The 26,589-nt window shown below is 34.1% G+C and overlaps 1 protein-coding gene across 7 annotated transcripts in view; it reads right to left on the bottom strand.

The window, feature by feature from the left end:
* Window positions 1-1,879: 1,879 nt before the first annotated feature.
* Window positions 1,880-26,589, bottom strand: part of MIOS (meiosis regulator for oocyte development) — a 124,325-nt gene continuing 99,615 nt past the window's right edge. For 6 of the 7 annotated variants that reach the window (XM_086695618.1, XM_025929722.2, XM_086695610.1 and 3 more), the window contains 8 exons: window positions 23,338-23,592; window positions 21,021-21,190; window positions 18,017-18,082; window positions 17,022-17,180; window positions 12,636-12,788; window positions 11,194-11,398; window positions 4,670-4,799; window positions 1,880-3,931 (listed from right to left, as the gene is read on the bottom strand). In XM_086695618.1, the coding sequence (XP_086551744.1) occupies window positions 3,835-3,931; window positions 4,670-4,799; window positions 11,194-11,398; window positions 12,636-12,788; window positions 17,022-17,180; window positions 18,017-18,082; window positions 21,021-21,190; window positions 23,338-23,592 (1,235 nt within the window). In that variant the 3' untranslated portion in view covers window positions 1,880-3,834. The remainder of the gene's footprint in view (window positions 3,932-4,669; window positions 4,800-11,193; window positions 11,399-12,635; window positions 12,789-17,021; window positions 17,181-18,016; window positions 18,083-21,020; window positions 21,191-23,337; window positions 23,593-26,589) is intronic. The other variant, XM_086695626.1, reaches the window with a different exon arrangement.

A 26,589-nucleotide genomic window follows, 5' to 3' on the forward strand; every position in this document is an offset into this window, starting at 1 on the left:
TCCTTTGCATGATAATAACTAAATCTAAAAAACAAATTGGAAATAAATTTTTGAATTTTATCAAATGCCTTTTACACTGAATGAGCTATTGACATTTTTTGGTGTGTTTTCATGTACTAATATTAAATAAAACCTTTCTTGTTCAGTTCATAAAGTAGTACATAGAAGTATAAAATAGTAATTAAAAGGACTAGGAAGTCAGATTGCTGCTACCTCAATCGTGGCTCTGCTAGTTACTAGCTGTGTAACCTACCACAGTGACATCGTGTCCCTATACCTCAACTACTTCATGTACAGTATGGGAACAGTAATAGTACACTTGCCTTACAGGGCTACTGTGTGGATCAAATAGGGTAATGTGCATGGAACACGGCACATAATAAGTACCAACAGTATCTATTATTCTTATTAATACACTGTTGGACTTGATGTTCACTTTACTTATTATGAATTTATCATGTTATATTCCTAAGTGAAATCAGTTCTTTGTTTTGGCAATCCATGTTATTTGATCTCTGGATTACATTAGCTTTAAAAATATTTGGGAAGCCTTCCTTCGGTCTCCATACTCAGGAAAAATTAACAGTTTACAGAAGTATTTTTGTAAAATGCTGCTTTGTATATCAGCCAAATAACCTACAAAATTTTCAGGCAAGAGGGAAAACAGGCAGACGATGTCACGGAAGGAGTCAGAGTAGCAGATAGGAGGAGATCAGATGTCTGGGTAGCCCCATCTCTGCCATGGCCATGTGGATCTCAAGGACACAGTGAGGATGCTGAACTAACACCGAACACGTCTCTCCTACCTCTGTGATGCCTCTGAGCAGATGTCTGACATATACAACTAATTAGTTCCCCCAACTTGTTTTAATTACATCTATCCCAAGGGAGAAAAAAACCTCACAGTATACTTGTTTTATTAATACTACCCACCCCAACATTTTAACTGAAATGAGTATTAAGTGTAATGAAACAGCAGAAAAGGAAGGATTACACAGAAATATGTTCTCCTAGACAAATAAAGACCGGGATTTAAGAGTTGAATATGAATACAAAAACCTCAAGTTTTCAAGAATTACCAGTCAGGTGTGTCCAGAGGTACCGAAAACTTAATTTCAATCCTTGGGTTCACTCCTGTATTACATCAAACTCCTAGATGGTTGTTTGAAGGATTTCCTCTCCTCAAAAAGCAAAAAGTATTATTCTAAATACAGTATAAACAAAAGTAGTAAGTCCTACCTCAAAAAAAAAAAGTCATAATTTAGCCAGATTTCAGAAAATAAGCTCTTGGGAAATTTTTACTTAAGAGTAAAATTATACCTCATTTAAATTATACCATATTCAATTAAAAAGACAAGTAACCAATAAAGATGAAAATAACAATAAGTATTAATCACTACCTTTTACAGAGCATTAGTATGTGACAGGGATACAGTACTTCATGTTTATTTCATCACTTAACACTCCTAATCACCCTATGAAGTATTTCTTTACTTTTTAACATAGGAGGAAATTGAGGCTCACAAAGGGTAAGTCATTTGGCCACTATACTGGGGCTAGGATTATAATCTAAGTTTCAAAGCCCATCCTTTTTAATATTTGCAGTCAAATGAATAGGTGAAATTAAATTAGGCCATATAATTGTATTCAGAATCGTATTTCTTTTAACTCTAATACCTACCACTGACAATGGAAAGGTACCTTTAAAATATACCATTTTACAGAATAATCATCCTGGAAAGCATACTAAACTGAAAAAGAGCCTAAAGAAATGTTACTTCCAAGATTAGTTATCAAGTTTGCCATCAAAATAAGTATGAATATTATTTTATTGGATTATGTGTAAAGGAGTCAAAGATAAATTCTAGATCAGACATGCTGACTTCAACCCAAATTTATTCAATTTTTTAAAAAGTAATAAAAACATTTTTATTAAACACTTCTATTGAACATGTTTAGGTAAAATACCTTGAGTTTATAATCCCAAACACCAGTGACTAAGAATAAAAATGGAAAAATAATTTGAATCTATTTTCATGGTCCACATACATTGAAATGCAAAACAAATATAATAGACATATGAATATTTGGGCTTCAGAGAAAATATCAGGAGACTGACACAGGCATAAGGAATCTTAAAAATGTCATCCTATATGATTACAAGCAGATTTATATACTAGATTTTGTTTTATTATACTGTACTTCCCAAAATTATAAATATTTTAGGTATAACCCGATTATAAATATAAATTCAGTAATTCTATCTTAACTTTAGTTAAGGAGAAATGAAAATGTATTACGATAGTTTGACATTACTTAAAGCTGATTTGGCATAGTAAATTTGAAAGGAACACTTCAACTGAAGCAATTTTAAAGGTAAAGATAAAGGTTATATTTAAGTAAAATAAAGTCAGGAAGATTTACTTAAAAGAAGACTGGAAAGAGTCCCCTTTATAGCAATCTTTGAAAAAAAAAATATATATATATATATATTCTTTCAATTTAAAAGAAGACTGTCATCTAGGTGAGATGTTTACAGTAGATATGCAATAGATATACAATATTTTCCCTAAAAAGGGTCTTTTGTATCAGATCTCAAAGTAAAAAATAAATTGAATCCACTTTTGTTCAGTATTTAGGTCACACCTCAAAATAAATATATTAATTCTACCAAGTAAAACTGCTAGCATGAAAGCTCTGAAAATTCTTTAGCTTAAGATATTTTTCTCCAAAATCTATATAATAATTAAGATTTATGCTTATTTTATCTATGAATACAACTTCAACTACGAAATTCAGTTCAATACTCTGCGTAAGTCAGATAACAGAGAAGCATGCTACAAACCCTTTGCTATTTCTCTCCCAACTATCTAGCCATGAAAAGGGAAAGAATAAAATTTTTAAATAAAGCTCCTGAATTTGCCCAAATATACTTTTAGAAACTTACATTTAAAGTATAATCATCTCCAAAGTGACTCTGCTTTCCACAACCTTAGAAAAAACCGGGTATTCCAAAATAGGAGGGATTTGACAGTAGGACATACTGAAGTAGGTGAAGCTGAATGGTTGGTCACATATAATAATCTTGCATAGATTTTGTGTTCAGCAAAATGTTTGCAGATCATGGGCATAAGATGATGAATTAACATGGAGAGGATCTTTGAAGACCAATGAGAACACTGGAAAGCAAAAGGCTGAAAAACTGAAAATTTCAGAACATGTTCCCCTGAAATGGTACATATTTTTCTCTTCAGATGAGAAAAAGTTGTAAGATGCATTTTCAATTCTGGTTTTTCTTAGGAAAACAATAATGATCTGTGCCAGAAGATTTCTTATCTTGAAATGAAAGTGTACGAGGGAATGGACTCTTTAAAACATATATACCAACCATACCTTGATGAAATTTATTCTCCAGTGTGGAGTAAGGGCTCTCCAGTTCTAAAGGTAAAAATTGGTCACTTTATTCTATTTTAAAAGATATACAGATCCAATCTCAGCATAGAAGATACAGGTTCAAAGTCTGTTCTTGGTTATTCCAAAAACTCTGCTTGCAAAGTGTTCATAATTTTGACAAACCCTATAAAACTCTTCCACAATGAACTTTTTCAACCTACTGAACAGAATTCATGCCCACACTCTGTTCACTTGAGCAGCGTTTGTCTCTGTGAAGCACATCAAAATCACTCAAACATCAAATTGCTGATTTGATAGAATGATTTATTTTCCCATTACAGGAAAGTCACGAGTGACTTGTTCTGAGGTACGTTTTTGAGCTATGAAGGACATCGATTAGAAAGCTCCACACTTGAAGGTTTCTCTTTAGATGGTAACATTTTATGGCTGGACAGTCTCTGCAGGTACCAGATTTCCTGTTGTATCCAACTGCATACATTTACATGTGCATGCAGAAACGGGACACTCTGCATGGTCCCTAAAAAAAATAGGTCAAGTAAAAATTAAAAATCTAAATTAAGCATAAACATACATACATTTATCTATATACCTATCTGTATGTAGAATGGTATTTTAAAAAATACAGGAATTAAGACCCAAAGAATTAAACAAAAAATGACTGACAAGCTGAACTGGGAAGAAAGTTACTAAAAAGTAAATAGCTTTACCTTTTAAATATACAATAGACACCTTATTTATAGTTATGAAGTTGACAGGGATGTGCTCAGAGTTGTAATTAAAGCCAATGTGACAAACTGGGTATAAAAGTTACAGCAATGAGGACAAAGGGCCACTGGCACTATTCAAAGCAGAAGTTAAACATGGCTTGAGTCTCCAGTGCATCGAATGCATACTTACTATATAACAAGTTTATTTAGAAGATAACTGATGCGGTAGTTTGATATGTATACTCTGTCATTTAATTTCTAATTTCAATCACACACTAAGATTGGATATTAGGTTAGCTGTAAAAACTGTAAATTCACACATTTAACCCATACATAATATTTAAACTATTTCTTATATAAGTATTAATCTTATAGTTTAAAATTACATAGGATATCTAATGATAGAAATGTTGACACCACCTTTGTTAACTCCAACGACAGCAAAAAAGAAATTTATCCTTCGGCTACATAAACCTGAACTATTTAAAAGGCCATCTGTGCTATCACCTCCAACTCCAAGCCTATTAAAGAAGAAATGTGCTGATTACCTGAACCAACTAAGCATATGGCCAGCATGTCCACCATGCCTGCAATTGTGACACCATGTGAACCAGTTGTTAAATTGAGCTAATTTTTTATCCTTGCTCAAGTCTACTTTTTCATCTGATTTGGATCCTCCTATGGGTTAAAGAAAATCATCTTCATTAACTATTATCACAGAATTTTATTCAAAGCTTTAACTTGAAAGTTATTTCTAAAACTATGTTAAAATACAAATCATACATCATATTGAAATAGCTATTTTAATGCTACGACCCAGTTTAGACTGAAAAACTACTGAATAACAAAAGTTTCCTTACATTTTTAATAGTCCCAAAAAAAGGAAAAATATAAATTACCAAACCCACTAAGAAGCAATCTGAATTAACCTCAGAAAAGCAATCAGTTTAAAATCTTCCCACAGAGAAAATACCAAGCCCAGTTTACAAGTGAGTTCTACTAAACCCTGAAGGAACAGGTAATTTTCATCTATACAAACTCTTCCAAAGAACAGGAAAAGAGAGAAAATTTCTCAATGTACTTCCTGATGCTGGTATAACTTTGCTAAAAGCAGCAGACCAAGATAACGTATGAAAGGAAGATTATAGGACAATCTCTCTCCTGAACAGACATAAAAATCCAAAGGAAAACGTTAGCAAACAGTATTAATTAGCAATTCTATTTCTAGGTACATAGAGAAACTTATGTACATGCACAAAGGAGTCATATGCAGTAATGTTCGTAACAGTATTGTTTGTAATAGTAAAAATCTAGAAACAACCAAAGCATCCATCAATAATAGAATGGAAAAACTGTGTTAGAGTCAAGAATGGAATATCAAATATTAATGAAATGTGAATAAACTACAGCTATATTCATTAGTACAATTAAAACTAAAAGAAAAAAAAAAAAGACCCCCCCCCAAAAAAAAACAGTGTTGAGCAAAAAAAGGTAAGTCAAAGGATATATTCCTGAAGATTCATTCATATGGAATTTAAAATACAGACAAAACCAAACATGTGATAGAACATACAGATAAGCAAGAAACCAAGTAACACACAATTTATGGCAGTAGTTACTTCTGGGGAAGAGGAAAGAGGTAGGACTAGGCAGGGAATAACGAGCAAAGGCACTGGTATAGACAATGTTATCTTAAGCAGGCTAGAGGTCTCGGGGATGTTCGATTTGTGTTACAGTTCACAAAAAAGTTTAAGAAAAATGTTTTATTACACATGCATGTTTATACATGTATATCTTCATACACATATTTACACAACTTTTAGTACTCAAAAAATGCTCATTCTATTAATCCTGGCCACCTTAATATTTTTATTGTTGTTGTTCTAAAACAGATCAAAGTATTTTAAGATTGTATATGATTAGAGGCAATAGGAAAAATGATTAAGTAAAAATATTAAGTTTAATGGAGCAATTGTGCTATTAACATATGATGCTGTGCTAGTAACACTTTAATGACCAAAGGGATAGTCTTACAAATAGTTTTTTAAAATATCCATCTGTTTTTGCTAATGATATAAAGGTGAAAGGATGTACAGGTGGTTGAAGAATTTAAGATGTAAATACACTGAAATTCTTCCTAAAAGCTTCATAAAAATGATTAACAATGAAAGGGGAGAGGAAGACAAAAAGAAAGAAAATACAGACCTTTATTTTTTTAAAATAGACCTTTTAAAGGTAACCATTTTATATTGTGTAATAGCTCATTAGTGATTTTCACTTTATTTTTGTAACTTCTAAGATGCAAAAAACAGACTGAATCCAGAACAGTTTATTCCTTATGTTCCTCTGATGAAGCTGAAAATATTAAGGTCTACCTCAATGCCATGTGAAAAGGCTTTTGAAAGATCAAACAGCTTTAGCAAATGATATATCTGATAAAGGGTTAATAACCAAAATACAAAAGAAACTTCTATAACTGAGCCAGAAAACAAACCATCCTATTAAAAAAATAGGCAGAGAACCTGAACAGTTGTTTTTCCAAAGAAGACATACAGGTGGCTCACAGACACATGAAAAGATCAGGGAAGTATAAGTTAAAACCACAATGAAATCTGACCCTTCTCAAAATGGCTAGCAACAAAAATATAAAAATAACACGTGCTGGTGAGGATGTAGAGAAAAGGGAACCCTCATGCACTGTTGGTGGGAATGCAAATGAAACAGCCACTGTGGAAAGCAATATGGAGGTTCCTCAAGAAATTAAAAATCCAGTAATTCCAGTAATTCCAGTATTGGGCATTTACCCAGAGGAAATGAAAACACTAACTCAAAAAGATACAGGCACTCCTATGTTTATTGCAGGATTATTTACAATAGCCAAGACATGGAAGCGACCTAAGTGTCCATCAATAGACAAATGGATAAGCAAAGTGTGGTGTACATATACAATGGAATATTACAAAACCATAAAAAAGGATGAAATTGTGCCACTTGAGACAACATGGACAGACCCAGAGGGTATCAGGCTAAGTGAAACAAGTCAGACTGAGAAAGACAAATATCATACAACTCCACTTGTAAATGGAATCTAAAAAACATGAATAAACAAACAAAAAGCAGAATCAGGGCACCTGGGTGGACCAGTCAGTTAAGTGTCTGACTCTGGATTTCAGCTCAGGTCATAATCTCACAAGTTTCATGAGTTCAAGCCCCATGTAGGCTCTGTGCTGACCGTGTATAGCCTGCTTGGGATTCTCAATCTCTCTCTCTCTCTCTCTGTGTGTGTGTGTGTGTGTGTGTGTGTGTTCCTCCCCTGCTCTCACTCTCTCAAAATAAATAAATTTTTAAAAAATTAGAAAAAAAGGAAGAATCAGACATATAAATACAGAGAATAAAGCTGATGGTTGCCAGAGGGAGGGATGGGAAGGGTTGGGCAAAATGGGAAGGGGGGAGGGAGATACAGGCTCCCAGTAATGAAATGACTAAGTTACAAGAATAAAAGGCAGAATGTAGGAATACAGTCAGTGATACTGTAATAGTGATGTAACAGGTAGATACACTTGTGGTGAACATAGTATAACATATAAACTTGTCACATCACTAAACTGTACACCTACCTGAAACTTAAGTAATGTTGTGTGTCAACTATACTCAAAAAAACATCAAATAGTCGTAACTTTTATAATATTCATAGTGAATTACAAAGATAAGTGCTACAGAATAGTCAAGGGAAACTAGAGTTTCACACAGTCACTAACTACTACTACTACTGCTACTACTAAAAGAAGAGTAAGAGAGAAACTAGTATGTAACCTAATTTTAAAAAAGGTATCACATCTGTACATTAACATCTATAAAGGCAGGGATTTTTCTGTTTTGTTCACTGTACTATTCCCAGCACTTAGAAGAATAAGTGCTAATTAGACATTTGTTGACTAAATAACGGTTACAATTCATACTGCTAAATACGTTTACAATTAAACATTATAGTTATAAAATTATAAACATTTATAAATAATTGTGTTTATAATTATAAACTCTATTGAGTTTCAACAGAGTCCAATCTTTAAAGCACAACTGAGTGTAAAGATATGCAACCCTCCGTTAAATAAGCTTATGGAAATCCTGGCCACTTGGATCACAAAGCATGATGGATGGATGGTATCTCTAATTGTAGGCAAAGCAACAGAGGGATGTGTACACCTCAATCTTTAAACTACCTTGAGCTAGCATTTTATTTCTATTAGGTCCTGTCTTATTTTGGAACTCAGAGTCTTCTGATTTTACATACTAAAAAAGAATATGCTTATTATAGCTGACCCTTGGAAAACATGAGATTGAACTATATGGATCTGCTTACATGTGGATTTTTTACAGTATGGTAAATATATTTTCTCTTCCTTATGATTTTCTTAACACTTTATTTTCCCTAGTATTATATACTATACAGTATATAATACACAAAGCATACACTGTATGTTAATCAATGGTTTAGCTTATCTGTGAGGTTTCCAGTCAATAGTAAGCTACGAATTGTTCAATTTTGGGGGAGTCATAAGTTATACCTGGATTTTTGACTGTCTGGAGGTTGGTTCCACTAATCCCCTGCCCCCATGTTGTTCAAAGGTCAACTGTATTTTGTAATTAGCACAACAATCACTTAAAGACCAGGTTTCCCTAATTTCCCCACACTATTTCCTATTAATCTACTTCTGAGGCTCTTGTCATACAGACGCAACTGCTAGTTCCCATACACTTTCTGTACTAACACTCACTAATCTCTTTACCCTTGTTTATGCTTTTTACACTTCGTCTCCAACCTGGAAGGCCTCTCTAAGATCTTCCCATATTTAAATCTCCCAAACTTTTTTAAACGACCACCTTAAACGGCATCTTCTTTCTGAAAATTTCCAGATGTCCTTCAAACAGAAGTATAACACTTTCTTTATACAATATTCCTTATCTAACTCAGAAAGCCTAATGTGTTTCAGAATACAGAATGCTTGGGATTTTTGGAAAATAGTGAGCAAATATTATATAACAACTCCAGGAAAGTCAGAGGCAGCATCCTGTTATCAAAGACCTTAACAGCCTTCTGCCAGTTCTGAACAGGTTTGTTTACCATATGAGATTACTGTAAATTCATTTACAAAACTTGGATTTTCAGATCTTTTTAGAGATTCTGGAATGATAGATAAGGGATTCTGGACCAGTATTTCTTTTCTTAAACATATCATTTCTTATTTTATCCATGCTCATTGTACACTATAAGCTCCACAAGGATCTTCGATTCAACTCAGCATATACAGCCTTCAACTGTTCAAATATACATTATATAAAAAAAAAATATTACTGAAGCAAAATACAAAAAAAAAACTTTCTGACGCAAATATGGAAAAATGTTAAGATTTTATAAACCTGAGTGTAGAATATTCATTAAATTAACAATCTCTGTAACAGGGTGAAATGTTTTGAGCTTCCTTCATATTTTAGAAAATTGATTTTATCTTTTCTTACCTATTTCAAAAATTAAAAAGATTGAAAAGGAAATATCTAGCAAAAAATAATAGGCCATTATGGCTTCCTGAGGCTATGTTGTGAAAGATGGATTAAATTTACTTAAAAAAAAAATTTTTTTTAACGTTATTCATTTTTTGAGAGACAGAGAGAGACAGAGCGTGAGGGGCAGAGAGAGCATGAGGGGCAGAGCGGGGAGGGGCAGAGAGAGAGGGAATACAGAATCCGAAGCAGGCTCCAGGCTCTGAGCTGTCAGCACAGAACCCGACATGGGGCTCAAACTCATGGACCAGGAGATCATGACCTGAGCCGAAGTCGGATACTTAACCGGCTGAGCCACGCAGGCACCCCTAAATTTAACTATTTTTATGTATCCCAGTTCATATAGAACTTCTTTATGCAATATTTTGCCTCCTTGTTCTTTCACTGTAGATTTTTAGTCCAAACTATTTTCTATTTACCGTATCAGGACCACAAAAATGGTCAGCATGCAATGTATAAAATGAAAATCAAAATTTGAAATTTCAATCAAAACTAATATGTAAATTTGAAAATATTATGTATTGCCTTTATTTGCTTAAAAAAAAGGTATCAAACTTGAAAAATAATTACTCAGCCAATGATACCAGCACATCTCTTTCACAAATGTTAATGTAACAAATGAACTATTTACATGAACCAATTGCACAGTTGATTTATAAAATTTCTTAACTAGAAAGGATCTCCGTCTAACACCTTACATGAAAGAGGGCTAGAGTAACTGAATGTCAGACTGTCACAGAGGGAGAATAAAACAGGCATTCTGACACCATATCCAGTTCTTTATTATACCACTGTGCTAAATACTCAAATGTTTTTAATTAAAGTTTTTGCCATAGTATAATTTTCAAGTTACATAAACAGCTTGAATATTTCCAGTCATTGGATACATTATATTCAATTATCTACTGTTCTCAAAAAGTTTTTCTATATGTTTACTATAAGCAGTAAACAATAATCCTAATACTTCTAACCATTAAACAACACATGTTTTCACTAGGTAACTGACAAATCTAGCAGAAGCAGCACCAAAACCTGGAAGTAAAGGGATCTGACTTCTAGACTAACACTTCCTCCATGTATTTCACAGGTAGATTTTGAAAATTATGTAAGATAGAATGTAAAAGTGCTTTGGGACTATCAAAAGCTCTTTATGCACACAAGGTACTTGTTAGTAGATGAGGGCATACTGACTTTTAAATACAAAATTTGAGGGAACTCCTCTTAGAAAAGTGATAAGAAAATAGTATAATTACAGGGCTACTTAATAGTTAAGCCCTTTTCATGAACTTTAAATTGGCCAGCATTTGTGAGATTACTTGTGATATCATGAATACAGATTTTACTTTTAATGTATAGACTTTATAAATTACAGGAAATACAAAACCTTTAAGCCAGCAAAGTGGCTTTCTCCTAGAAATAATATAAACTCAATCTAGTATGTCTTCTATTTACAACATTAAGTCAATTATGTAGGAACAATTTCAGCTCAGAAAATTATAGAATTATGTCATACCAGGACAGCTAGAAACAGGTGTTCCCATATTAATAAGGCAAAGCGCACATCGAGGAAGGGGTTTTCGACAGCCAGGGCAGCTTGTGACTTTAGATTTTGTTGGTGAACCGCTGACACCGTACTGACTAAAACCTCTGCCCTGATGAGGCACAGTTGAACAGCTGTAGGAGATCGACTTGCCACAGAAATTGCAACTCACAAACACCTATACAAAATGAAAGGAGGGATAAATATCATGCAAATTTTACAAATAAAATAAATTTAAAGTTTGATCCTAACAAATTACTCTTAAATAACTGTTAAACTTTATTTTATATTATAAAATAATTTGTTATCTGCTAAGTTTAACCAGCTCCCATTTGAGATTTCCACTTAGCAGTTATGTTATATGAATACTTCTTCTGTTACCTCTGTTTAGTTATATTTCTCCTAATACTACTAGTATCTGTAGAAAAGCCTAGAAATATTAGATAATAACATTTTAGAAATAACAAAGACTTTAGAATTCACTTTGAACATTACAAAATAACCCATTTTAACTTCTGATCCACAGTTCAATGATTTGATCTCCTGAACAAAATATTCTCATAAAGAAAGCACTCATTTCCTAAGACAAAAGGAGTTAAGGATCCTAAAATGTCAAATAGTTAGAATTTTAGAATAATAGCAACAGAAAAGTGTTCATTTTGCCATTACGTTAAATTCCTAAGCTCTTGGGGCGCCTGGGTGGCGCAGTCGGTTAAGCGTCCGACTTCAGCCAGGTCACGATCTCGCGGTCCGTGAGTTCGAGCCCCGCGTCAGGCTCTGGGCTGATGGCTCGGAGCCTGGAGCCTGTTTCCGATTCTGTGTCTCCCTCTCTCTCTGCCCCTCCCCCGTTCATGCTCTGTCTCTCTCTGTCCCAAAAATAAATAAACGTTGAAAAAAAAAATTTAAAAAAAAAATTAAATTAAAAAAAATAAATTCCTAAGCTCTTAAACACTTACACAGATTAGTAACAAATATTACCATGCAATGTTATTTTACAAATACTTTGGTTGTTTTAATATAATCACTAATTTCTCAACTTTCTAAAATAAGAAAATAGCACCATCCAGTGCTCACATTGAGGATATACCTGATATCTAATGTCTGAATTTAGATACAGTGATCTCATGGAATATGCTTTATGTGATAACTGACCTAAGATTTTTAAACTAATGCTAAAAGAAAAAAATGTCCATGTCTAATTAAACATATGTATATACTGTTAGAGAAAAAAGGAAATCCTGCCTTATTACACATATATCAATAGGAACTTAATATAAGCAAAAGGATGAGCTAATAATAATTTATTAAATTGAACTCTAAATTTACCCAATATGACATGCTGTAAACACTTCTATTTTGGGCTGGGTTATTAAGTACATGTTACAATTTGATTCTCTCCAAAATATTGTACTTACCTGTGCTAAAGGTTTAGAACTGGGATCCAACTTACTCCTGTGAATATCAAACTCAGCTCGTTTGTGCCAAAACCTCCAGGCATCTAATAAATTTCTATAATTCTCAATCCAGTACTGGACTCTTTCATCTTTAAGAACATCTAAAGGAGAACCCTAAAATGAAAACATGAATTAATACAATTGTTTAAAAACTTCCTGGCTAAGTCAGAAAATTGCAGGTAACATGTGAGTATGAGTCGCACAGATGAAATAGGCTCCCTTTTTGCCAAAAGCTGATTCCTAATGAGGATACGGACAAAATAATTGGCGGAAGCTTCTTTAATTTACTTTAAGCTGGCCTCTACTAATGACATAAATATGTACTATATATATTATCATTATACCTGGCCAGGAAAGTATAATGCTGTATCTCTTACTTAAGTTGAAGGATCCAAGAGGAAACAATTCACTTTCCTACTTGAATACAGTACAAAGTGATGTGAATACTCTGTCCCCAAAATTAAAACCTCTGCCTTCACAAAATCTGTTTACTGTTTAATCTAAAAGCATACCAAAATAGCTCCATCACATATAAAATAATACTGAGCCTTGTCCTTTGGATCTAGCAGTGTACTGTGAATGCAGATGCTATTTTTTGTATACCTATTTATCTGAAAGTTAAACCTGTCTATTCTCTCTCTTGCCCTCAATCAAAACATACATTTACTACCTTCAAAAAAAAAAAAAAAAAAAAAAACACACAAAAAAAAACCCAAACCAAAAATGTTCTTCATTCTTTTGCCCCTAGGCCACAGTGAAAAGCAACAGTTTCTTTACCTTAAACTTAGATTTCTTCTCATTACGAACTTCAATTTCTTGCCAGTAAGGCTCTTCCTAAAGCTGTATTCTCCCTGGCAGCTGTGACATTTCACATTTCACCTGTGCTTATTTTGGGTTTGCACAGAATGCTTTTAGCCCTGTCCAGCATATCTTCCTTAAGTTCACATGATGAAGAAAGTAGAGAAAGTCTCAGCCTCCAATGACGCCACGGGCATCAGTAATGAAGCCCAGGTTTCCCAGTTTTAGGGAGCCAGATAGAAAAGTAAAATGTTAGAACTTAGCATCTTACTAATGGAAAAAGGGAAGAAACCTGTAACAGCTAATAGACAATCTATCTTTTAACATTCTATCAAAACAGAAGAAGCTTATCTTTCACCTATTAATTAGGTATTAATTTCAATTAAATTCAGGGTTAAATTCAGCAAAAAAAATATGTGAAAAACTCTTGGCTGACAATTTCATTTCTTAAAAAAGTAAACATCTCCTCTAGTCCTAATAATGACCAACTAGCCAAAACTAAGTGCTAAAGTAGAGTATAATCCCTAGTTTAAAAAGAAAATTCACAGAAAAATAAATCTTCATATCCCACGCTTCCCCAATTTGGTCAATTCATATTTGATAAGTCTTCTCTAGATCTGCCCCCCAAAAATCTAAATTTAATCTCCAACAAAATGTGCAATGTAAACAGTTCAGAGATTATGACTGGAAAGGCTTGAGAAATACCCCGGGCTTTCCAAAAATCCATAGTAAGAAAATCTAAGACCAAAGTGAGCAGCTAGTAACTGAACTTCCAAAAGCATTAACCAACATTCTTCAGGAAAAGGTAAAAGAACCCAGATCTCTATAATGTACTATACACAACATCCAGTATTCAAATGAAAAACCACCAGACATAAACAGGTAAGTATAGTTCAAAGTCAAGGAAAAAGGCAGTCAACAAAAACCAAATCTAAAACACCCCACATTAAGAGAGTTAGCAGGAAAAATCATAAATGCAACCATTAAATATATGTTCAAAGACTTAAAGGAAAAGTAGAGTTTTTGTTTTTTGTGTGTTTTCTTGTTTTTTTTTTAATTTTTTTTTTCAATGTTTATTTATTTTTGGGACAGAGAGAGACAGAGTATGAACGGGGGAGGGGCAGAGAGAGAGGGAGACACAGAATCGGAAACAGGCTCCAAGCTCTGAGCCATCAGCCCAGAGCCTGACGCGGGGCTCGAACTCACGGACCACGAGATCGTGACCTGGCTGAAGTCGGACGCTCAACCGACTGCACCACCCAGGCGCCCCTCTTGTTTTTTTTTTAAATGTTTATTTATTTTGAGAGAGAGGGAGAGCACATGCGTGTGCGTGAGTGGGGGAAGGGCAGAGAGAGAGAGGGAGATAGAAAATCCCAACCAGGCTCCTCGCTCAACACAGAGCCCAATGCAGGGCTCAATCTCAGGACGGCGAGATCATAACCTGAGTCAAAATCAAGAGCCAGGCACTTAACTGATTGAGCCACCCAGATGCCCCAGGAAAAATGTTTTAATCAGCGTACAGATAGGGATCTGAGTGAAAAATGTAAACTATATAAAAATTAAGACTCTAGAACTCAACGGTACAAGAGCTGAAAATCTTCTCCTCAGGTGACGTTAAGAGTCAATGAACAAATCACAGCATTTAAACAATTTGAAGAACTTCACAATCTAATGAGAAACAATGACTTGCAGATCAGTGAACCACAAGCAGGACAAAAAGAACTACAACTAAACATCAAGGGTAAGCTGCTGAAAACCAAAAGCAGCCCAAGGAAAAATGAAACATTACACAGGGGAGACATTAATAATAATGGTTGACTTTTCTTCATAAACAATGGAGGCCAGAAAACTATGAAACGACACCTTTAAAGTGCTGAACCAAAGCAAGAGTGAAATAGACATTTTCAGTTAAAATTAAGCTGAGAGGATCTGTCATCCATGAAACTGTACTACAAGAAATGCTAGAGAGAAAGACCAAAGAGAAATAATACAACGTGAAAATTGTGTCTATTGGAGGAAGTAAGCAGTCCCAGGAATGATAAATAAATAAATAAATGTAAAAGTCCATGTTTTCATTTTTCACATAATTTACATAAAAGACAAGTGACTGTTCAAAACAAATACAATAACACTGTTAGTTGAAGTTTATAAGGTATATAGAAGTAAAATAATAGGACAAAGGAAGGAGATGTGTAAATGGAATTACACTGTTGTAACATCTAAAAAGTGTGAAGTATGAAGATAAAAAGTGGAAACGTCAGGTGTGAGGTAAAAGAGAAAAAGTAGGAAACATGATGTGTTAGGTGTGAAATGTGAAGTATGCGGGGGTAAAAATGTTAACTGATGAGGCAGGGATGCATTTTTGTTAGACCAAGAACAACTACTTCAAAAAAATAAATAAATAAAAAAGATAACGACAGGTTAATAGTTAAAAACCCAGTGGGTGAAGTGAAACAATGAAATGTTCAATTAGATCAAAAGAAGGGAGGAAAGGGACAGAAGAACAAAAGGAAGAAGGAAAAATAAGATAGAGAACAAACAGCATGATGGTAGACTTAACCTTGATCATATAAATACAAATGGGGGAAACATCAGAATGGATTTTCTAAAAGCAAGATCCACTGTCTTTTATTATACACTGTCTGCATATTAACTATATTTTATAAATCTTGTTAAGAAGCTATCAACTCATTTGTACTTGGTAGTCATACTTCTCCAGTGTAATTTAACACATGTAATCTCATTTCAGTCAGACAAAATTATACATTATGTTACAGAAAGACACCTTTTCTTCCATGGACAGTGGCCTGATATGTTGGTAAGTATATTATAGTGTGGTTTGTGGGCCAGTATCTATATTTGTTCCTGAGATGGTAGGGGTGGGGAAGGGAGCATTCTACTACGTTTGCCCAGTACACAGCATGCTATCATATTGTATGAAGGGATGGGGACAGGAAAAAGGACACCATGAAAGGGTAAGAAGAGTTGGAGAGCTATAGGAAATCTCAGGGAAATGCTCTAAATTTTCATGGTATGTCTATCAAAAGTAAAGCAGAAGGAAACTTTTGCCAGAAATCTGTTTTTAACAGCTAACAGTAAACTACTAACAGTAAAAACTGAAAGTAAAGTGATGAACTTGTTACTCCAAATCATGCCCGTTGATAACAAAGAGCGAAAATGACGAGTTAAGAGAGTTGTGATATAACTTGCCTTCAGGACTTCAAGGGAGACTACAGTTCAGGTCACAGAAAGACCATCTCTTTCACAAAAGGTATAATTCTGTCAACTGGAGAAACTGGAGAGAGGTTTCTCTGCTCCATTTTAACTTTATATAAATTCAACACTGAAACTTCCCCAAATGAAAGGAATAACTGGATAACCCAAAGCAGGAGGGTGAGGGACACGAAGAAGTCCTCTATAGATCAAGAGATTGGGTTAAAGTGAAATGCCTCCTAAAGATCCTAAGCAAGCAAAAGGCATAACCATTCGATGAGGGAGGAAGGTGGTTAAGCACTATTTTTCTTTAAGCTGCCACCACACTGCACTAACCTGTAACATGCAGTAACTTGCTGTTTGGACGTCTCCAGTTCTATCGACATAACTCTCCATTAAGTCCACTCCATCTTTAGTAAGGCCTGTAAGCAGTATTCCTTCCAAATTTCCAGCCTCTTTCATTTCGTTGGTCAACTTTTCAATATACCTATTTAACTGGAAAATTCAAAGTGATTTTTCTGAATTAATATGTTTTACTATATACTTTGTACCTTCAAAACTTGTACTTTTAAAATAGTGCTATATTTATGGAAAACATTTTAAAACCAAAGCCCTTGCAAAAATCTAGATATGATCTCTAAGAAGTCTGCATCTATCATAAACTACAATGCAGAATCCATGATCATTTAAAACACTTTTTCAAAACAGCAAGACATTTATTGTTTTAATAATTATTCTACAAAAGAACTACAGAGTTTACTATTTTAAACTTAAAGAGAACTGTCCTCATTATTCTGCCAAGTTCTTGCTGTAACAGAATTGGAGTTGAAAGGGAACTTTAAGATTATCAAAAATAACATCTCTTGGTAAGGTGTTCCCTGGCCTCATCCCACCCCAACCTGTAGCCAAGATTCCTCCGTTTTCCCTCAGCACTTTCTCATTATTGTAGCACTTAGCACATTATGTTACTCATTGTTTCTGTGCATTTCTCTCTCACTATACACATAGCATATGCATTTAATACTTGTTTACTGTATTAGGAAATGAAGGAATTCTCTTATGACATCCCTAAGGGGTGAGTTTAACATCTTTATCTATAGGCCAAAAGCAGAAATAAACTAAAATATTAAGTCAGCATTCTTACACAAGCAATTTTGGTTATGATACACAGGTTTACAATATCTTGACCCAACAAAGAATTATTAGTTTACTTTTTTAGAATAATTCATATATAAATGTCACATATACATATCTATACAAAAAGATTAATTTCCTAATGCAGTAAGAGTAAATATTAATAACTTCAAACATAGAATTGTATCAGTTTTTACCTGACTATCGCTAAGGAATTTACAAGCAAATGCCACTCTGTCACGTACAGCAACTTTGTTTTCATACTGAAAAGGAAAGAGCAAGGAGTTACTTGTAGGTGCTATGAGTTTTATATTTTTGCAGACTATTTTACATATCTAATACGCAATTTAATTTTCAAATGTTTTAGTAAGTTATTGAGTATATACTGGGAGAGCCACTGACTGCCTAAGATGCCTTTTTTTTTTTTTAAGTTTATTTATTTATTTTGAAAGACAGAGGGGGTGAACAGAGAGAGAGGAGAGAGAGAATCTCAAGCAAGTTCTGCACTATCAGCGCAAAGCCCAACACAGGGTTCGAACCCACGAACCATAAGATGATAACCTGAGCTGAGGTCAAGAGTCAGACACTTATCTGAATGAGCCACCCAGGTGCCCCTAAGATGTCTTTCTTCATGTAGCCCTCAGGAAACTCCATGCTAAGGTTATTATTCTTGCAAAGTAAAAATTTATGTCTAAAATACTGACCAATTCAGGTTAAAAATATTCCAGTTCAGTTTTACATAATTCCAACATAAAATGCAAGCAATAAAATATGGTTTATCAAATTTAAGATGCCATGTAATCCTTCCATTATAGAAATACATCTGGGGGAAACTGAGGAAATCTTTTCTGGGATGCTAAGTTAATCAACAAGTCTAGGAAATCTGTGAATTACCAGTGAATATACCAATACAGAATTTAAAAAGACTATCAATACATGTTTCTAAATACAAAGTAGAAAGTTTTAAACATACCCTTATAAATAAATAGATACACTTTTTTTTGGCCATAGTAAAATACTGCTATATTGGTGGTTTGTGGCAAAAATTTCAGGGGTACTGTGATACTTAAATTTTTGTAGACTTGTCAATATTGTAAAATACTATTTTGAATTTCTATAAATGTAGGAAGGTAATTAACTTTGTGCTAAATATAAAAGTTTAAAAGTGACTTCCATTGATTTCATCCTATGAGATATAGTTTTCCTGCTTTAAACATAAGACCGTTTCAACTGATACCTATCCTAACGTGCACTTCCAAGTATAAAATACGGTGCTGCATTTAAGATGGAACATGTTTCATGCAAACTAGATTTAACTCTTTAGATTCAGCGCATGTGTATAATTTTGATTGGAAAAGAATTATAAATATTATCTGTCCCATTTTACAGCTCAGAAAATGAAAACCCCAAAAGTAAACTGACTAGCTGAAGTAACTGTGCTGGAGCAAGGACTTTATGTTCGATTTCCCAATTCAGCACTTTTCATTAGATTACTGCAACTTAACAATTTTTAACAAAGGACACATTAATTATAATTATTAATACATAAAGAATAATTAGGCACACTCTCAAAAGAGTTTGGAAATATGAAGTTTCTACTTAAGGCAAGATATATCTTACTTAATAACCCAAATTTAGATATAAGAAAATAAGGGTATTTGTAATAGATCACTTAATTTAAAATACAGAAATTGAGTATTTAAACAATACTTCTCTATCAATTTAAAATATGAACAATCTGGGGCACCTGGATGGCTCCGTCAGTTAAGCATCTAACTTTGGCTCAGGTCACGATGTCACAGTTGGTGAGTTTGAGCCCTACATCGGGCTCTGTGCTGACAGCTCAGAGCTGGGAGCCTGCTTCAGATTCTGTGTCTCCCTCTCTCTCTGCCCCTCCCCGACTCATGCTCTGTCTCTATCACTCTCAAAAATAAACATAAAATTGAACAATCCACTTCTTCTTCTTGTCTTTACCATACTTTACTACTTCCTGAAAGTATTTCTCCAAAATACAACATTTTAAAGTCTTCTGTTTAACAAAAAAGAGTAATTACAGTAAAAACAAATAAAAAAAACTCTTGGATATTAATTTGAAGTGGTTAGAAAAGTTCAATAGTTCTTTTATTAGAAGTTAATGGACAAAATCCATAAACTAAGGAATTGCCAAAGTGGACATTAACAACATTTATTAAATTTTTCATTAAGATACCTCAATAAAATACATGTTTTTTTAAATTCTTAGGGCCTGACCCTTTAATCAATCATCCAAGCAATGTGTCTTTTATATGAAGTGCTATAATAGCAAACACAGAAATAAGTTCCATGTTAGAAAGCTCTTCTCAGTGGTAGAAAAGTATCCAACAATGCAAAAAAAAGTTATAGTACTAATGTGAAGCTTAAAACAGTATAACTGAAACAGATACGTACATCTCATTTCAATCTTCTGTCCCCACTTTGTGTAAAGAACTTATTTGGTGATATGGTTAGATACATATGTGGGTAAAGCAGGAGAAAAAAGTGATAGAGAAGACCAAATAATGAAAAAATGAAACAGTTCAGTATAAGTACTGTGATCATAGATCTTCCAAACTGTCTGTATGTCTGAGAATGCAAATACTAACTCAGATAAGTTACATGGTTATTCTAATCATAATTGATCATGTGTTTGTTTACTTAACTAAAAACAAAAACACACACTTTTAAAAATTTGCATTTTTGGGTGCCTGGGCAGTTCAGTCCATTAAGCATCCAACTCTTGACTTCAGCTCAGGTCATAATCTCATGGTTCATGGGTTTGAGCCCGTGCCGGGCTCCGTGCTGACAGTGCAGAGCCTGCTTGAGATTTTCGCCCTCTCTCTCTCTCAAAATAAATAAACTTTAAAAAATGCACTTCAATATGAAATTTATATTTATATAGTTGTATAATTCTAGAGCTGTTCTTAAGCTAAACAATAAAATCCTATTCCCTCTGTATCTGCAAATTATATTGTTAAAACTATTTAAAAAATCAAGTTTGTTATCAGGTATTTAACTGTAGAATGACATTCAAGAGCCGCCCAAAGATATTTAAGATACCTTATTTTAATACAAAATACATCAAAATATAACAATATTTCATGCAACAGACATTTGAACATTTTAACAAGGCTAGATAAAAACTTTTATTTTAAAAGGAACCTTGTCAAACAGAAATTAGCTTACCAATACTCCATCATAAGATCCTGTTTCACTTGTCAGAAATGCAAACATGACACACAGATATGGGTTATTTAACTGTAGTCGTAGAGTGCTGCACATTTCTCTCCAAAGGGAGTTTTTCTCATCTGTGTAACCCGATAAAGCCATTGCTACCACATTGAGATTCAGATCGCCTGCATGTTAAAAACAGTCAGCTAATCAAAGTAATCAAAAGCTTAATATCTCCTCTTCCAGTTCTTAAACCATAAACCAATAGACTGGAAGACAACATTTACCTACAGAAAAATAAGCCCACTAGAATAGGGGTTTTGGTCCAGACTGGAAAATTTGGCAAGGACCACGAGCAAAAATTTCTATTCTTATAAAACTGCTGCCAATATTACTAACCCTGTGCAGGACAAACACATCATTAAATTTTCAAGTTCTCATTCCAGGCAGGTTCCTATACCGTGTTATTGTGTAGGGTCTAAATGAAGAGAAGTGAAGCCATACTACCAGAATCATTGCCAGCCTTATCATGTTCATTTACATACAGATATTTCAGAACACTGATAATAAACATTACTGTACCTCAGGACTACAATTTTCAAAATAATTTTGTTTTCCTATTCCTAAATACAGAATGCACATACTTAAGTATATGTTCTGAAAGCCATTATTTTAGCATTCTTATTATAGTATTATACTTTTAATTTTTCTAGGGCAAAATTAACTATCAAAATTAACAGAGTAACATTGTATTTAGACACATTTGCAACAAAGCATTTGTTACCAATAGTCTTCTAAATTGCAGTTTTTAGCAGTTCATACAGCCATGGATAAGCTGCTAAACTGGCAGTTAGCCCTATGACTGCTTGGCCATCTAAGTTCAGCTTCAGAAAAGAAAACTAAATTCACCTTTAACTTTTGAATATTTTCTACATTATAGCAATTTTCTTATTCTGTTCCTTGAGACTGATCATTTTCTTTCTTTTCCAAATAAAACAGCATTTCCCACTTTATGTTCTTAAATAGCCTTGCTCTTCATTCCTATGAACACTTTCCCCAAGTTACTTTGTGCTTGCTTCCTCTGCCTACTCTATTAAATTAGATTTAAAGTCTTTTGAGATAAAAACAACCACCCTCACAACCAAAGAATATCTTTGTGAATCCTGCTTAAAACAATTTATTTCCAAGTGGAAAGGAGTATTTGACTCAGAAAATCTTTTCTTTAGTCCTTAACCAATTTATTAAAATCACAGGAAATATACTTTCCCTATTGATAGTATGGGTGTTTAAATCTAACACCAAATTCTCCAGGCACACATGATAGGGAGGCATCAAGCTCTCAGGTTATACGAAAATTATAATTACAAATGGCTTAAATATCGATTCTTTTTTTCATCTCCACATTATCTTCTATTGCTCTCCCAAATGGGGAAGACTTACACTGGAGCAAAAGTGAAGGAAAAGAGGCCAATCTGGGCAAAACATTAGTTTTTCAAACTTTTTTAAACTGCAAGCAAATACATTACAATTATTTGCATGTTTTTCTCTGTGGTACAATAGAAATGTAATGTTTTCAAAATGGACCATCAAATAAGAATTACACATTCTGAATATTCAGAAATAATTTGGTAGGTGTATTAAAAATCAAAAGCTATATATAATCTTAGTTACTTTCAACTGAAATATTCCTGATAAGGAAAAAACTGCATGTCTAGACTGAAATTTATTTGCCCACGTATTCTCTTGCAAAATGTCAGAGTAAAAACTTTACATTTCACTGTTTCTTCCTTTTAAAAAATATTACTATTTTTTACTATACTATTTATGCTATTACTATAAAATTATGTTTAAGTCACCAGACTCCAGTAAAAGCATTTTTGCAGATCAAAGTATGATTTTTATAAGAATCTGTATTAGTCTAACTAAAGTGTCACTTAGTTTCCTAAAAGTCAACCAATAACCATCCGAAAGATGATGTATAAAATACAAATGTTTGCCATAAGAATGCCTGCAAACTGAAGTAGTCCAATCTCCAATACATTTTTAAGAATGTATGTGAACCATCTTTAAAAGAAAAAAAAAACATTAAAAGGGACACATTTGAGCATTTACTGTTAACATCATTAAAATGGTACTTAAGACACATTTTCTTTTTTAGACATAAACCAAAGCATAAACATAAGAGATGGGATATCTACTTTCACAGATACAGTTCTGTGCTCACTACTCTTTCAAAAAAAATTATCTAAAAATACTGATTAAATATTTTAAAGTTATCAGCATCTTTAAAGGATTCTATGAACTGCAGTCATCTTAGAATATAACCTAATACCTTTTTCTGAAGATGCTCCTTCATTCAGGATTTGGATTGCTCGTCGAATATCCAAGTTGAACAATGCCACAGCAGCAGCTCTCTCCCATTCCCCTTCTTGTACAAGGGAGTTCAAAAATGGCCCCACATCTACATCCGTTCCTTTCTTTATCCACCCGCAAAGCTGTAAAGCTAAAATTCTCTCTTCATTTAAATTCTGAGTATCAGTTTGCTTATCCAAACCGCTCCAATTATGTCTGCTACTTTCCACCATTCCTAAAAAAGATAAGTATTTTTATATTAGTTGCTTTATTACTATATTTTGAAATATATTTAGGAAGTAAGTCCGGGGATGCCTGGGTGGCTCAGGCAGTTAAGCATCCGACTTCAGTTCAGGTCCTAATCTCATGGCTTGTGAGTTTGCGTCCCACATCAGGCTCTGTGCTGACAGCTCAGAGCCTGGAGCCTGCTTTGAATTCTGTGTCTCCCTCTCTCTCTGCCCCTCCCCTGCTCACACTCTGTCTCTCTGTCTCAAAAACAAACATTAAAAAAAAAAAAGTAAGTCCATTTTACACAGAAATATTTCAATATTACACTCTGGATATTTGACTTTTTTAAGTGTATTTTTTAAACTTATTTTGAGAGAAAGAGAGAGAGAGCACGAATGCAGAAAGGAGCAGAAAGAGAGGGAGAGAGAGAATCCCAAGCAGGCTCCAGTGCTGTCAGTGCAGAACCTGACAGGGCTCAAACTCATGAACCATGAGATCATGACCTGAGCCGAAATCAAGAGTGGAACCCTTAACAAATGAGCCACCCAGGTGCCTCTGGATATTTGACTTCTTAACCACAAATTCATGACAGCATAAATGTAAAATATGCCACAAACAAAACATGCATTACATGTTGTTAACTACAACAGTTACTTGAGATACCAAAAGAGCTACTGGAAGAACAATTAATGCTTGATGGACTGAGCTGCTGCTTCAGAGAAGCTTCCCTGACCACCTAATCTAAGAGTGTCACCTGCTATTATCTAATGTAACACTGTTTCTTCGATTTCCCTTAGACCTAATGTAAGCTCCCATATTTTATTAGTTTTCAGTCTTATCTCTTCTCCTACTAGAATATATGCTTCAAAAGGGCAGGTGTCTTGTTTCTACTTGAAAGATTATCTCCAGTGCTTAGAATTCAATAGACTGACTCTCCCTCTCCGACTTTCTCTCTTTGTATGTATGTATGTATGTATGTACGTATGTATGTGTGTGTGTATATGTGTGTGTGTATATATATATATATATATATATACACACACAGGTATATAAGTATATATATATATATATATATATATATATATATACAGGGGCACCTGGGTGGCTCAGTTGTTAGGTGTCTGACTTCGGCTCAGGTCATATTTTCATGGTTCGTGGGTTCGAGCCCCACGTTGGACTCTGTGTTGACCGCTCAGAGCCTGGAGCCTGTTTCAGATTCTGTGTCTCCCTCTCTCTCTGTCCCTTCCCCACTCATGCTCTGACTCTCTCTCTCTCTCTCTCTCAAAAATAAACATTAAAAAAATTATATACATATATATGAAAAAATGAGATCGTAAATACCAAAGTACTCTGAAAGTGTGAAGTAAATACTAAAGCTAAAACAGAATGGGAATTATTTGAAGGTTTCTTCCCCTTCACTAAATCAAAAGATTTTATATATTCTCATTCTCTTTTCAGAAGGAATCTAATTCTTCGAGTATTAGATTGTAATCAAGGCAGATGATCCTAATGGCACTAAATAAAGGTGAAACAAATAGAAATAAAACCTGACTCCTATTGCATATCAAATCCTTAAATGTTCTAGAAAGTTGTACCATCAAAATTGTCATTATAGAATTATCTGTTATTTTAACAAAAAGGATTTTCAGAATAAACTCAGTTATGAGTTAGGCAGCAAGAATGTTTAACATTATAAACATCTTTTATTATAACTTTTATACTTACATATAATACATAATTATACCTTTGTAAATAACTAGATCAATAGGTTTTAAGAAATAATTCCATTTGTCTGTGGTAGGCAGAATTATAAATTGGGCTCCATGATTCTTGCCCCCTAGTATACTCTTGTATAATCCCCTCCCCTTGTGTACAGGTGAAATCTGTGACTTGCTTCTCAATTACACAATATAGTACAAGTGAAAGCATTTTGCAGATGTAATAAAAGGTCATTACTTAGTTGACTCTGAGTCAATGAAAGGGAAATTATCATGTGTGGGCGTGACTTAACCACGTTAATACCTTCAAAAGAGTCCAGAGAAAATGAGAGAGGTTCTCCAGCTATACTAGAAGTAAAAGCTGCTTTGTTGTGAGAAGGCTGTGTGGCAAGGAAGCGTGAGTAGCCTCTAGGAGCTGAGGACAGCCCCTGGCGACAGCCAGCAAGGACAATTCTGCCCTACAAGTTCAAGGAAACAATTCTGTCAATAAGCATATGAGCTTGGAACAATACTCCAACCTCCAAGAAACGACCAAAGCCTGGCTAACATCTTCATTTTAGCCTTGTGAAACCTAGAGCAGAGGACCCAGTGAAGCCATGCCAAGACTTTAGACCATGGAAATGATGATATTTGCATAATATAAAAACTAATATACTGTCCAAAGTTGACTTTATACTCTTCTGAGAAAAGAATTAAAGAAATGAACACAAGCAAAATTGGGAAAATATTAAAAACTGAATCAATTGCCATTTGCAAATCAAATACATATATAAATAATGCAAAGCATTATTTCTTAGTCCATTTAATCTAAATACATGGGTAGAGTAAAATTAGTATATAGTGAATGTCTAAATACATGAGTAAAGAGTAAAATTAGTATAACAGCAAAAGTCTAAACTCTCCAAACCTAATTCACACTTTTATTTATTTTTTATTTTTTTTCAACATTTATTTATTTTTGGGACAGAGAGAGACAGAGCATGAACGGGGGAGGGGCAGAGAGAGAGGGAGACAAAGAATCGGAAACAGGCTCCAGGCTCTGAGCCATCAGCCCAGAGCCTGACGCGGGGCTCGAACTCACGGACCGCGAGATCGTGACCTGGCTGAAGTCGGACGCCCAACCGACTGCGCCACCCAGGCGCCCCTAATTCACACTTTTAAATAACTTCCTTCATTATATGATGTTAGGCCATGGCAAAAGCTCATAATATTATTCATGGTAGGACATATTTTAAGCTATATATCATTGCTTTATAAAAAAGTTTCAAGATGAGTTATTTGTAAAA

This window comes from Puma concolor, chromosome A2 (genome assembly GCF_028749965.1).
Source record: "Puma concolor isolate L17-30 chromosome A2, mPumCon1.1.hap2, whole genome shotgun sequence".
NCBI lineage: Eukaryota > Metazoa > Chordata > Mammalia > Carnivora > Felidae > Puma > Puma concolor.